The sequence below is a fragment of the Podarcis tiliguerta genome (genome assembly GCF_965153285.1).
Source record: "Podarcis tiliguerta genome assembly, chromosome: 13".
NCBI lineage: Eukaryota > Metazoa > Chordata > Lepidosauria > Squamata > Lacertidae > Podarcis > Podarcis tiliguerta.
This window is the reverse complement of record NC_139546.1, coordinates 35,692,725-35,707,265: the sequence shown is the minus strand read 5'-3', so window position 1 is coordinate 35,707,265 and position 14,541 is coordinate 35,692,725. Positions and strand designations below refer to the sequence as shown.

General features: G+C 46.7%; 1 protein-coding gene across 1 annotated transcript in view; it reads left to right on the top strand.

The window, feature by feature from the left end:
• The window catches only part of PRKCG (protein kinase C gamma), a 48,149-nt gene that overhangs the window by 8,431 nt on the left and 25,177 nt on the right, over positions 1-14,541 (top strand). Inside the window, exon 2 of the mRNA XM_083411593.1 lies at positions 9,088-9,119. Within this exon, the coding sequence (XP_083267719.1) occupies positions 9,088-9,119 (32 nt within the window). The remainder of the gene's footprint in view (positions 1-9,087; positions 9,120-14,541) is intronic.

Here is a 14,541-nt window from a genome sequence, read left to right as displayed (position 1 = left end):
CTGGCAAAGGCTGAAGAAACCAAACAGTTCCCACTAGTGGGTCAAATGCTCATTTGGGAAAGGGGCCAACCACCCCAATCTCTCTTGGGAAGAAGGTCTTAAATGGAAGTTACCACCATAAACACGGTCCTTCTGAAGCAGGCTAAAATATTTCACCTGTTGATCTTACAGAGCAGGTGCAGTGGCATATAAGGGAGAAGATGCTGGGATAGCTCAGTTGGCAGAGCAGGAGACTCTTAATCTCAGGGTTGTGGGTTTGAGCTCCACATTAGACAAAGGATTCCTGCATTGCAGTGGCTTGGACTTGTTGGTCCTTGTGGTCCCTTCCAGCTGTACAATTCCATGATGCTTAGAGCAACAGGACCTAGGACCGCTGCCTTGAACTGGGCAAGGAAGCAAACTAGAAGCCAGTGCAGATGGGTCATGCACCAGAGTAAAAACACTTTTTCCTACTCAAGCTGGCTAACGAGCAGGCTTGCTGTATTCTGCAGAACCTGAAGCTCCCGAGTCATTTTCAAGGGCAGCCCAGTGCCAATGCATTCCCATAGCAGTTAAAATGAGAGGTTACTGTTGTGTGCGTGAGAGCGTGCTGCATCTCCCAGTCAGAAAGGAGGGATTTCAGCCGGTTTGTTGGCCAAAGCTCATGCAAGGTGCTCTTGACTGTGACCTTCACCTGGATAACTACCAGCAAAACAGGACTGAGGAGCAGGGTAGCCCCTTTTTGAACCAACACTTACTCCCCTGCTTTAAAATGCCGTTTGGTCTGCAGATGTTACCAGGCAATTGATACTAGGTGTTTAGCTCTGTGTCATGAAAAGCTTTGCTTGCTGATTTCCGTAGAACAAGGTCTTGCTTCCAGACAGCCTGTTTATTGAACGTTCATCCTGATTTTTTTGTACACTGTTTGCAAGGAGGTTAAACAACACAAACTATTCGTGGAAAATTCATTCTGATCTTTTATATGGGGAGGCTTCACAATGCAGTTGTTACCCACAAAAAGTGTGGGTTTCTGAGGAAGTGGATTTGTTGCAAGAGTACCAAGTCAACTTTGATTATGCTACTTTAATTTGCCAGTATGTGATTGAATCCCACACGAAAACATCAACAGTCTGGAAGTGTCCTAAACCTCAGTTAAAGACAGAGACACAAGACAGATCCCCCCACCTTGATTAAGTAGAATAACTACCATCTCCTGGTTCCATAAGCACAATTGCAAATGATATGTTCTCCACACTGGTCATTTCACTAATAAGCATGCTTGCATGGTCCATAAGAAAAACTGCAACCATGAACATGCCATGTGAGTTCTGAGATTCTGCTAAAGCATGGGGCCACATGTGCATTTTGACATGGTGTGCAGAAGTTAGCATCCTGAGAATCTTAGCTTTCAAGTAAAATGAACCAAGTTTCTAGTCCTTAAGGCTGTAAAGATAGGCCTTGAAAGAGTGTTAATGTTAATGCTTTGCAAGTAGAAGGCCCCAAGTGCAGTCCCTAGCATCTCCATGGAGGGCTGGGGAAGATTTCTAAACGAAATTCTAGGAATTTCAATTGGGGGAAACATCATGGCTTTCCTGTATAACCTATGGTTTGGTCCTTAAAACAAGGTCTGCAGTTCAATTTCAGGTTACCACTGAGAGCACAATGGCAAAAACAGAAGGCCTTTTTCCAGAGCCAGGAGGGATTGAGTCCTGCATCAAAATGCAACTCCTTCTAGATTCTAGTGCTACTGAACTGCAGCATGCAGAGCGAAGGGTGGGGTAGGGGAATATTGCTAGATGTTGCTAGAGCTGTGAATGCTTTGTGCCACTTCCAGTCCATGCCCTTTGCTACCTAGATGCCTTTTCCTTCCACCCTGTCTGTTTAGTAGAGCTGCACCCAAGTGTTGAAAAACATGAGTGTTAATTGCCACAACGTAATAAAATAAGTGGTGTGCAGCGAGGAAGCAAAGCCAGCCAGCCTACTGATTGGTTTGTAATATTAGAATAAGAATTGCTGACATATCTGTTTAACAGTTCGTGCTTTGTTGGATTTTAAATACTAAATGTGTTTGTGTGTGTGTGTACACCCACCCACACCCATGCACAGATTGTACTGTGAAGCCCCTTTACCCTGGCCATGGGTTGGACAAACCATGTGGTCATTCTTTCTACCCACCTGCCACCTTGCCCCTCTTTGCTTACCTTCAAAGAGGTTGACAGTTAAACTTTTGTTTCTCCTTAGGTCTGTATGTATTTATGTGGCAGCAAGTTCCTTTTAAATCAATAGGGCTTACAGTTTATGGTTACAGATTCTGCTGACATTCACCTACTATGATGGGCATCCGCAGATGTTTGCCTGTTCTCCGTTCTATGCAGACAGAACTCTCTCTTGAACTTTATTCCCAAATCCCCTTCAGTTTCCAGATTTATCAGTGGGAAAACCCCCTGACATCCTCCTGTACCGTTCACAACACTTTGATCTGCAAACATCAGCAAATACAGTAAAAATTTTCAAGGCCTGGTGGCAAACATTATCACCTGCTAATGTCTTCAGAGCAAGCTGCTGTTAAATGCAGAGCAGAGGAGCAGGGGGCCGGTGTGAACCACACACCACACAGTGCCTGTCTATTTTGGCATCACTTTCCAAGATTATGCACGCCCCAGCAAAATCAGAAGTGTCTGTGTGGAGCAAGCATTGAACTGTGTGCAGTTTTGGAATGATTAAAACACATGTTCTCATGGACACACAGACTGTCCCCTGCAAAGAATAATCCAGCAGTCATAGAAAAATATCTATATAAACCCAGTCTTTCCCTGTTCATCAGTGGCTACTAATTCTAATGTCTCTTTTCTAGCTCCTCTGTCAGAGGTAATATGCTTCTGAACACCAGTTGTTGGAAACTTCAGGAGGGAAGGGTGCTCTCGTGCTTAGGTCCTACTTGCAGGCTTCCCATAGACATCTGGTTAGCCACTGTGAGAACAGGATGATGGGTGAGATGGGCCATTGGCTTGATCCGGCGAGGACTTCTTATGCCCTTAGTCTCAGTGTTAACCCTTATAGAACTCAGCAAGGAGGAAGATGGGAAGAAATGCTGCTTGTGGGCTTCTCTGAGGCGTCTGGTGGCCTAATCCAAACAACCTTTTCTTATATTCTTTTGCTCAGCACCCCCTAACAGGTGGGGTAATTGAGCTGGTTTGGGGGCATAACAGGCACGAGACTAAAGGCTTATCCATACTTCCTTTTGTCCCATTGGTTTCCCCCAGGGAAAACTGCTCTTTGGCACTCAGTTAGAACAAACAGCAGTTCAAGTTTTCCTCAGGTCGCCATTTCTTCTGATCTATCACTAAAGAGTGGGTTTTCCCTTGGATAGGAGCGAGGCAAAGGGAAAACTGCTTGGACCCGTGCTTTCTAGGCACAGGACAAGTGGAAGTATGGATGAGCCCCCTGGGTCATTCCTGATTGTTTACTTGTAGGCTTCCTACTTGACTTAAAGGAGCAAGGGTGAATCTTGGATGAAGGTTCAAGTATGTCTGCCCCTTCAGATAATCAACGAACTACCTTAGATCATATTTCCATACAACAGAGAAACTGCCTCCTATGTGCTGCTGTAAGGAGCTGTCCAATTTTGTAAGTGGGTTTTCTTCAACCCTCACAATTATATATAACAATTATAATAAAGGGCTGGGGCACTGCACTCCCAAATAGTCCTTGGTAAGTCTTCATGAGGTACTTCCTGATCCTAGAGTCCTTTATAGTTGTGATTTTAACATGAGGGATGATACATACAACCTATTTGAAAGGGTGTGGACTCTTGCACCAGTCAGTAGATTTTACACACACACACACACACACACACACGACAATGTCCCCATTATAGGGATATATGGTTTGGGGTGGTCCAAATCCTATTTTGGTGTACAACTGTGATTAGCCACCTTCCCACTTTCCCGTACTGTTCTGAACCTGTTTTTTTTAAAAACAACTAAAAAAATAGGGAACTAGGAACTGCAGATAAGGAACTAGGACAGGAGCCATCTTCAGCTTGTCAGCCTTGTTTGTTGTGATCCCCATTAAGGGATCTCTAGGCTTCCCCCTCGCTGCTCCTCCACTGAGAGAAAAGCATCACCTGTCAAATGTCCGCTTGTCATGAGGCAGCTGTGAAAGGCAGAGAGGCTCTGACAGGGATGGGGGAAAAGGCTGGCAACCCGAACTGTGGGGCAGAATCTATTCTTTGCCCAGAATTCAAAGTCTACAATTCTGGGTTATATCTCAGCATCCTTCCTGGCCACCTCCTGCTCTGTCTTTGTCCTCACATTTTAAAAGCTGTAAAGATGTAGAGTGGCTTTGATCCATCCCTGGAACACCAAGGGATCTGGAAACTCGAAGACATAGACCTGTAGAGGGGGGGAAATAAAGAAAAACACCAGTCAGAAACAGAGAAATCAAACCCTTTCACTGCACCTATTAGTCTTTCCTCCCTCCCCCCCCCAAAAAGAGGTGGGATCAAATATTTCAGGGTCTTCATCACCACCGCCCCACCCCGCCAGCTTTCCTTTTCCAAACATTTGTCAGACCCAGAGATATGAGCTGTTTTTCTTTCTACACCCCCTTTTTTCTTAAAATATCTCCACAGAATCTCTGGGTCAATTTCTCTGGTTGTATTCACCCACTCAGGCCTGGGAAGAGAACGCCCCTCAGGCATATATATCTTCAGGATGTCTCCTTGTGGAGTAATTGCTATGAAACATATTTCAGCTCACATTTCTTATCCATAGTTGGGTAGGGAGGGTGTGTGTGTATTTAAAAATAAGTTTGTTTTTCCTCTTCACGGTTTTTTGGTGATAAATGGGAGACACACTCCCCTGTTGTACTCACATGTTAGAATGTGGGAGGGGTGAATTCCTATGAAGCGGGGTGGAGATAGAAAACACAATACTGGAGAGACAGAAAGGTGCATGAATCTTCCCAAGTCTCCTCCACCAAACCTTTCCATCTATTTACATTTCTTAGAGCTCCAGTGAAGAAAAAGTTGCTTGGGAAATAGTGCTGTTTTTGTGCCTGGGGGAGACATGGGTGTGAGGAGGATTCAGCCCTCCCCTCCCTCGCATACTATGCTTTATGTTGGTCCTACATCTCCACCCCTCCCTATAGGAATCCAGTTTCAAAACACACGTCCGCTGTGATTATGTATCATTTACCCCAAGAGGAAGATCTACCTTAGAAGGAAGAGCCCACATTTTGTGCCTCTGCATGAGTCACTGTTCTGTTATTTATTTAAGATATTTTTAGGTTGCCTTTTAGGGCCAAGCCCTCACAAGCTTCCAACTTGGAAGAGCACAATATACATAATAAAATTATATATATATAGAAAATCATCACTAAAAACAGCAGTACAATCCAATAACTGTTTTGCTGAATAAGAGTACCATTCAACCCAGCTGTGGGCATGTAAGCCTGCTGCATCTCTTGCTGTATGAATTCATCCTTCCTGCAGCAGTGACCATAGAACTGTAGAGTTGGAAGTGATCCCAAGGGTAATCTAGTCCAACTCCCTGAGAATGCATGCAGCAGAATGACTTGCCACCAGTAGAAGGTGATTGGAAGAGGTGAGGCAAGAACAGGGACTCATTCAGAGATGCACTGGGCAGCCTCCTTTTGCAGTAGGTTCACAAGGTGCATCCATCTATCTATCTATCATCTATCTATCTATCTATCTATCTATCTTGTATGAAGGTGCCCTGTTACACATCTTAGGAATTACTATCCTTGCTAGCGATCATGAATTGGCAGGCAGTGGTAATTATTTTGGATTACAGTGCAATCCTTCCTGTTCCTATTCAGAAGTAAGTCCTATTGAGTTCAGTGGCACTTACTCCCAGGTGAAATGCAAATAGGACTGCCTCCTTAATCTGGAATAAAAGGGTGGTCTCCTGAATGCCAGCCACCTTTATGCCCTCCCCCTCCAAACCCACACTCCTCACATCAGATTGCTGTCTTCCCTTTATGGCAGAAACTCTCTGCTTTTAACACACACTTTCCTGCCCTGCAGAAATTCAACAAGTGGAGCATTCCCCCACAAGGATATGCAGGGATGGGGGAAGTTGCACACGATACGCACACACTCCTGTGATCCAGTGAACTCCCACTGCTGGTTTGAGAAATGGTATACACATGACTCCAGCCACAATCCATATCCTGTATCCATACAGTTCTTTCTTGTGAAACACAGCATTTCGAGTTTTGACGCATCTTCCTCACAAACCAGCTTTGGTTCAAACTGAGAAAAAGAACAGCCTTGCTGTGCTTTAAGCCAGTAATGCGCTCACAGCATGTCTTATTTGTTTCTAATGGCACAAAATCTTCTACAGCTTCCACACAACACCTTCTTCCTCCAAGTCCATTCCCATACCCCCCCCTTTACTCTGGATTTACCATTTCTACCTTTTTTTGTTTGCGTATCAGAATTTCTGCAGATATAGTAAAACTGGATGCAATGGGAAATTATGCAGAAAAGCAGTTTGGTGAGGACAGTGTCATGTGGATGCTGGGAAAAACCCTGCATGCATGAGCAGAGTCTACAAAAACTATTGTGTGGAACTGGACATGGCCCATTTTTGTTTTTGTGTGGATGGGTGGGCAGGAGGAACAAAATTTGTGACTGCCATTCCTGGCCCAGAATTCCTTTCTTTCTGATTGCTCAGAACTCAGGACTGCTGAATCCTAATTCTTGCCCCTTAGCCCCTTTCCTTCACAAACAGCCAAAGAGTCCTACATTTCTCAGGCTCCTCCCCCATACCCCCCCCCCCCAATTTCCTATTATTTCTCATTTATATTTAGACCCGGAGTAAGCAGACTCCACACCTGCCGAAATCCCCTCTCTTAAAAGGCCGGGGAGCCCTGGCCTGTTATGCTTCTGGCTATCCTGATTAGCACCCCACTTTCAATCCTTTGGCATCTCTGGGGAGGGTGAGGAGAGACACCTGCCTGAAACCTTGGACAGCTGCTGCCAGTCAGTGTGGACAATACTGAGCTAGATGGACCAATGACCTTACTCAGTACAAGGCAGATTTCTAGTGCCCAATTAAAAACTTACCATGAGGTAAAATATGCGTGCATTTGTGTATGTGGCAGAGAGGAGATGTTTGCAGCTCGCTTTTCTAGCACCTTGTTTCCCGCCCCCCTCCTCATGTTCCCAGTTGCTCTTGTCATCATAACCTCCTGCTTGGCTAGTTTATTCCTTTTGTGCATTTTTAATTAAAGCCAAATGCTGAACCTTAAAATAAAAAAAGCGACATCATCAGTATTCTAATGACTACAAAGAGAAGTACAGATACACACACACACACACACACACGTATTTCCCTACATGCTGAAAGAGGCTTTGCCATCTCCAGTGTCTGTTAGAGCTGGTGGAACATTGAGATACTGGCTGTCAATTTTTGGAGACTATTACCATGGCATGTGCGTATGTGTGGATTTAACCAGCTGACATATTTAACTAAGAATCCTGGCTGTTCCACTCCCCCCCCCCTTTGCTTCAGTCTAAAGGTTCATACTACAGGAGAATCCTGGATACTGTAGTTGGCTAAGAGTGCTGGGAATGGTCACTGTGTGGATGTGTAAGCTACAGTGCCCAGGATTCTTTGGGGGAAGCCATGGGACACGGGTGGCGCTGTGGGTTAAACCACAGAGCCTAGGACTTGCCGATCAGAGGGTTGGCAGTTTGAATCCCCGTGACGGGGTGAGCTCCCGTTGCTTGGTCCCTGCTCCTGCCAACCTAGCAGTTTGAAAGCACCTCAAAGTGCAAGTAGATAAATAGGTACTGCTCTGGCGGGAAGGTAAACGGTGTTTCCGTGCACTGCTCTGGTTTGCCAGAAGTGGCTTAGTCATGCTGGCCACATGACCCGGAAGCTGTACGCCGGCTCCCTCGGCCAATAAAGTGAGATGGGCGCCGCAACCCCAGAGTCGGTCACGACTGGACCTAAGGGTTAGGGGTCCCTTTGCCTTTACCTTTATGTGCCTTAAATGTGTAGCATGGCTCTGACTGTGGTCAACCTGTCCCGGTGAAGAGGATAAGGAGCAGCAGTAAATTGTTGGACAAGAGATGTTCAGGGCCCTGTGCCCCCTAAGCTAGCATTCTGCCCACAGGAGAACACAATTGCCCATTGTCAGTGTTGAAATAAGATTTACCTGTTAGTGTAGTGTTGGCTTCTGCCCATGGAAATGTGGGGAGAGAGGGTGCCATCTTGTCCTTTGCCCCAGGCAGTAAAATGAGCTAAGACTGTATCTGATACTAATTTAAAGACTGTTTATCCCCACATGAACCCACCTGACCCCTGTGCTCATCATCTGAGACCCTTCTCCATGTTCCCCCTCTGAGGGAGGTGTGGAGAACATCAACACAAGAGCAGGCCTTCTCAGTGGTGGCTCCCCACTTATGGAACTCTCTCCCAGGGAGGCATGCCTGGTGCCGTCGCTACTTATCTTTAGGCACGAGGGGGGAAAAAAGATTTATCTTTCCCCAGTGTGATGTAGTGGTTAAGAGCGATAGACTTGTAATCTGGGGAACCGGGTTCGCGTCTCCGCTGCTCCACATGCAGCTGCTGGGTGACCTTGGGCCAGTCACACTTCTCTGAAGTCTCTCAGCCCCACTCACCTCACAGAGTGTTTGTTGTGGGGGAGGAAGGGAAAGGAGAATGTTAGCCGCTTTGAGACTCCTTAGGGTAGTGATAAAGCAGGATATAATATATCATATAGGGTTGCCATATTTCAAAAAGTATAAACCAGGACATCCCTTTTTTTAGGAAGACCCCAAAAATGTTGAGTCCCAACCCCCAAGTGACTTGTCTAAGACGTATGGCAACCCTAGCTTGTATGGGCATGGCACAAGAGACTTGAAATCCACACTGTTTTCTGGCATTCTAACTACTCAGCATGACTCCCTTCCTATAAGTCTGTCTTATCCCCCACCTCTCCCTGGCACATGAATGTGCTGCTAAAGTCACATCTAAGGGATTTGCTAGCTGAGTGCTCCTTAAATCCTACGCTTTGTGAGAGCTAACAACCTGTTTCTTTTCTTCCTTCTTTTTATTTTAACTTTCTATGCAGGGGGATTGGAAAGCAGGGGCTCCAGTGCTTAGGTAAGAACTTTTTTTTGGCTTTCCTCTCTGGGTTGGTCCTCCTTTCATGAGGAGAGCACCACATGTTGTAAAAGCACAATCAGGCATATGAAGCACCCCAGCAGGGTCACAGCGGGGAAGGAATTGCAGTTTTATAAAAGAGAGGTTGCGGGAGCGGAAGCCACAGGCATCCCTCAGCCCAGATAATGTGGTGGATTGCTTGTAGCACGTCAGTGCTCAGGGAAGAAGTGCATTCTGCATGTACCTCAGAGGCACTCTCTCCACTCAGTTGCTCTTGGGGGAAAAGGGCTGCTGTAACTTGAAATCTTTCTTCTTGAGGGCGGTTCCATGACTTTTACAACAGATCATAACAGGAACAGTGTTCTTGTGTCATGGAATTAGGGAGAAGATACACCAGTTGAATTAGTTTCTGTTGGGTAGCTTTTCAGTTTACAGAACCTCTGTGGGAAGACAAAGCAACAGATCGAGTCGGAACAGGAAAGCTGGGAACAAAGGGCAGGATTCACCCAGTATACCTGAAGGAGCGTCTCCACCCCCATCGTTCAGCCCGGACACTGAGGTCCACCACCGAGGGCCTTCTGGCGGTTCCCTCACTGCGAGAAGCGAAGTTACAGGGAACCAGGCAGAGGGCCTTCTCAGTAGTGGCACCCGCCCTGTGGAACGCCCTCCCATCAGATGTCAAAGAAATAAACTATATGACATTTAGAAGACATCTGAAGGCAGCCCTGTTTAGGGAAGTTTTTAAATAAGAGCCAGGGCACTTGGGTTCTTTGGGAGAAAAGTAACTTCCTGTGGAGTACAAGCTGGCATGTAGGGGACAGAAGAGCTGGGATTCAGGACTCACAGGCTCTTAGCAGGAAGGGAGAGCTGGATTTGTGTGGGTGCTGGGCTGGGTTGCTTCTAATTTCCCTAATTCCCTTTTTAATCAGGCAGTTCACACACACATGGTTTTATTGTTTCGCTGAACTAGATTTCTTCGTCTATTTTAGGGCTGTGAAATCTCTCTCTCATTCTTCTTGTATTTTATATACACTTCTGTCTCTTCCGCTCCCCTTGTACCTGACACTTCAGTCCAAATTTACCTTCACATTTGCACCTGCTTCCAGCTTCCTTGTGCTCTGCCCCCACCACGGTCAGGGATGTGTGTGTGTGTGTGTGTGTGTGTGTGTGTATGCTAGTATACATATGCACAGTAGTGTGGAAGATGGCAATTACATCGTCCACCAAGATACTTGTAAAGTTAGCCATAAATCTTCACCTCATACTTAGAAGATCCTACCTCAATTGGTTTCAATATGTTTGGAGGGCCAACAAAATCCACCACAACTCAAAACATGTTCGAAGTATGTTTGGAGTTGTGTGTATCCACTTCACATTTTGCGCATTTATCAGGAGTGTTTTCTTCCACCGTGTGTGTTCATGTCAGAATACCCCCTGCACACCCCCCCAGAAACGAACCCTGCGCTTTATGCCATTGCTATATACACATTTCCCCCCTATATAGAAATGGTGGTTTGTTGTTGTTGTTTTTTGCATGTTGTTGTTGTTGTTTAGTCATGTCCAACTCTTTGTGACCCCATGGACCAGAGCATTTCAGGCACTTGTGTCATCCACTGCCTCCTGCAGTTTGGTCAAATTCATGTTAGTGGCTTCGAGAACACTGTCCAACCATCTCGTCCTCTGTCGTCCCCTTCTCCTTGTGCCCTCCATCTTTCCCAACATCAGGGTCTTTTCCAGGGAGTCTTCTCTTCTCATGAGGTGGCCAAAGTATTGGAGCCTCAGCTTCAGGATCTGTCCTTCCAGTGAGCACTCAGGGCTGATTTCCTTAAGAATGGATAGGTTTGATCTTCTTGCAGTCCATGGGACTGTTTTTTGCATAGGAAATTATAATCTATGAAGATGCACTATTTCTTCGGATCAACCTCCGCATGAACCCGTCATATGTGGTTACCTTGCAACTCCCTACTCCCCTGATTTTAAATACATATATACATTTATTGACTACATTTTTATCTCTTTCTCCTTCTCCAAAAAGCTTAGGACTGCATACATGGTTCCCTCTCCGCTTTATTCTGACGACAATCTCACAACACAGGCTAGACTCAGGCCATGTACATATTAATGGCTGACAATGCAGCAAGATCGTCTGTCTCCACCCCCCACCCCTTTGCTTCAAGAGTTGCATTTGTATGCTGTCATACACACCAGAAGTCTGCACCCGATGACCTATTTGCTTTCCCTGCCCCTGCAAGTCCCTGCAACCCCTCTGACTCATATTCATGAAGCTGCCATCTGCCCATGTGCAATGGCTGCCTCAAGTGTACACACCTCAGTTTCACTGTGAAGTGAATGTGGCTTCAAAGCAGCAGTATTTCCCAAGGAAGTACAGAATAGCTCTGCATTGTGGGTAACATTGTGCATTCACAGATTCAAAAGCCTGTGGTGAGACTGCACTGGAGGCAGAGTAAATGATAATGTAAACACAATCTAATACAGAGTTACTGGTTTATGGTCCCCCAGTGGGCTTCATAGCTGAGTGGGATCACGCAGGTCCTAATCTGGCACTCTAGCCACTATTTGATCACACCAGATCTCCAGCACTGTGAAGTATGCAGCCTTCCACTAAAGACCAGAAGAGGACAGTGGCTCCTTATCCCTTTATCCTCCAGTATCTTCCTGTGGAAAATCACACACAATTTGGTTTTCATCCCACAGGGGAAAAGATAAAGTCACCTATATATTTTCCTCTGCTGGGAGTAGGGGAAGCAGCTTGTGGTATGTTCTTTCCCCCCCTTCAGCAGACAAACTGGAGGGTAAGTGGTTGGTAACCCATATCCTTCAGGCCTCTATGAAAAACCACATCCTGCGGGTTTTTTTTTTTGCAAAATAAGTAAAAAGCCAAAATGATAAACAACATGTGCCATGGGCAGTTAGGCCCACATTTATCCATAGGCCTTTCTCACATGTCACAGAAAAACATAAGTTAATTGCTTACTGGGTTGTGCCTTTCTGGTCTGTTTTGCTCCTCCCTGTGAGCATACGGAAGAAAGAAATTCACGAGCCCTGGCTTAGCGTTATGTCTTAACCAGGGACTGCGTCTTGTTTCACTGCCAACAAACCACAACCTATCGACGAGATTTGTTCTTGGCATACTGACTGTGGTTCGTTGGAGCAAAACAGACGATTCCTGGTTCAGACAAGAGTGTCAGCAGCGGAAAGAGCCCTTTTAGGCCCCTTCGTGACATGTGAACTGGGCCGTAGACACAATTGTGCTTAATTAGACAGCACGGATGTGCTCTACTGCACACCCAATGGAAATGTAAACGCACATGCCCTGCCATGTGCTCATGCCCTTTCGCTTGCCATAAGATGCGTGCCCCCCCCCCACAGACACCTTTCTCCGACAGGTCTCCAACCCCCCCTCTCTGACGTTCGCCCTCATGCATGTGAGCATGTGCAGAAATTCTCCCATGAACATACATTTCGGGCCTCCCATCCCTGCACATTTTCACAGGCCCCTATGCTTGTGTGGCATTTGCTCCTCTACCAGTTGCACTTGTGAAGAAGAGCCATGCTGGCAAGCCAGCACTTAACACCTGGAGATGCCCCTACCCTGCCTTTCACAAACATTCATGTCAGCTCCGGTCCAGTTTAATATTTATGGCTTCCCCCTGCTGCTTCTTTCCACAGTTCATTTTCTAGGTTCAGGTTTCCCTTCCCCACGGAGGCCTAAGGATCTCCCCCTGCCTGCCTCCCCTCTAACCGCCCCCCCCCCGCCCCGCAACTTTATTACATTCTGCAAAACACATCTTCAGCTCTCTGTGTCCAGACCTGCCGGTTGCTAAGAAACCACACTACGGCTGCTAAGCAACCCCCCTCCTCACTTGCCAGCTCCGTCAACACCTGCCAATCAACTGATGTCCCATATCATATCCTGCTTTTCCAACTATGCATCCCTTTGCCCAGCTGAGAGGACCCAAACATCCTCGTTCCCGCACCCAATTTGCCCTCTTAACTCATCAGCCGCCACTCCTTTCCTGGAGAATTTAGGAAGTCTGGCTCCAGGCATGCTCCATCATAGCCCTCTGGGTACCATTCGTGCCCCTTCCCACCCCACTCTTAGGTATTCTAGGTCTCAGCACCCACCACCTGCACTTCATGTTGTAATTCCCCTTATGTACGCTGGACATCACACACACACACACACACACACACACACACGGCAATGGCTCAGTTGGGAAATCCGTTGCCATGGGAACCCAAGGCATTGACAAAAGTGAGGGAGCAAGAGATATGGATCAGGGATAGGGGTTGTCAACTGGCTAGAAAGTCATGGGCTTGGGCTGCCCTTGTGTATTTTACAGCGGCTGGATACGCAGGAAACAGCAGCAAAACAACAATGGCATCTTAAAGATGAACAGGAAATAGCAGGCAAAGGTTTCAGTGCCTGGACTGCACACGATCCCCTTCTGTTTGCTGTAGGTCAAATGCCTGTTAACTCGGCCCATCTTCAAATGAAACAGGGACAACTGTATTGTGGGGAGGGGGCGCTGAATGGATAAGTGAAAAGCAGGGCTAGGTTCTCTGGGAGAGGGCTAATTGTCTCGGAGGATGTGTGTGTGTGTGTGTGTGTGTGTGCCTGAGCAAATGTCTTCCCTGCCCCCTTCCTCTGACTCCGTCCGATCCCCCTCCCCCGCTGTGTGCGGGTACTTGTGGATTCGTCCCCCGCCTGTTGCCATGGAGACCCATCTTCCAAATCTCAGGCCTGAAGATGCTGAAGGCGTGGGGGGGGGGGAGGAAAGGAGAGAAAAGTCACCCCCTCACTCTGCACCTGCATTTGCAGACTAATAAATATCCAGTCTCTCCTCTCCCCCCCAGAAAGCCCACTCACTCCTTGCACTTTTGCTACTTGGCTTTAATGGAAAGCCCATGAGTACAAAGTCGAGATCAATTAGCACATATTAATATTGGCCCATTTAGGCAGCCTGGCATACTAACATAGAGGTGGTAAAAGGTTAGGATCCGCCCTCCCTGCCTTCACCATTTCAGTGAAAGCGGATAGGGGAAGAAAATATTCTAATCTGCCACAGCCAGTGCCAGAAGCCAGTGAGGTGATAGTTTTCTCCACAGCATTAAACACAGAGTACTAAGTTACAGCTCCGGGAGGAGATCCCATAGCTCAGTGGTAGGCCTCATGTTTTGCGAGCAAAAGGTCTCGCCTTCAGTCCAGGCTTTGTTTTGTCTTTAATGATCAAGTAGCAGGGATAGGAAAGGGACTCTAGCCGGCTGCTGCCGGCCAGAATAGATAACACAGGGGCTGTGTACACACCATTGACTCAAAACCCATGACTTCCCCCAAAGAACCATGGGAATGGTAGCTTACCCATCACAATTCAAAATGCAAAGCAAAACTACAGCTCCC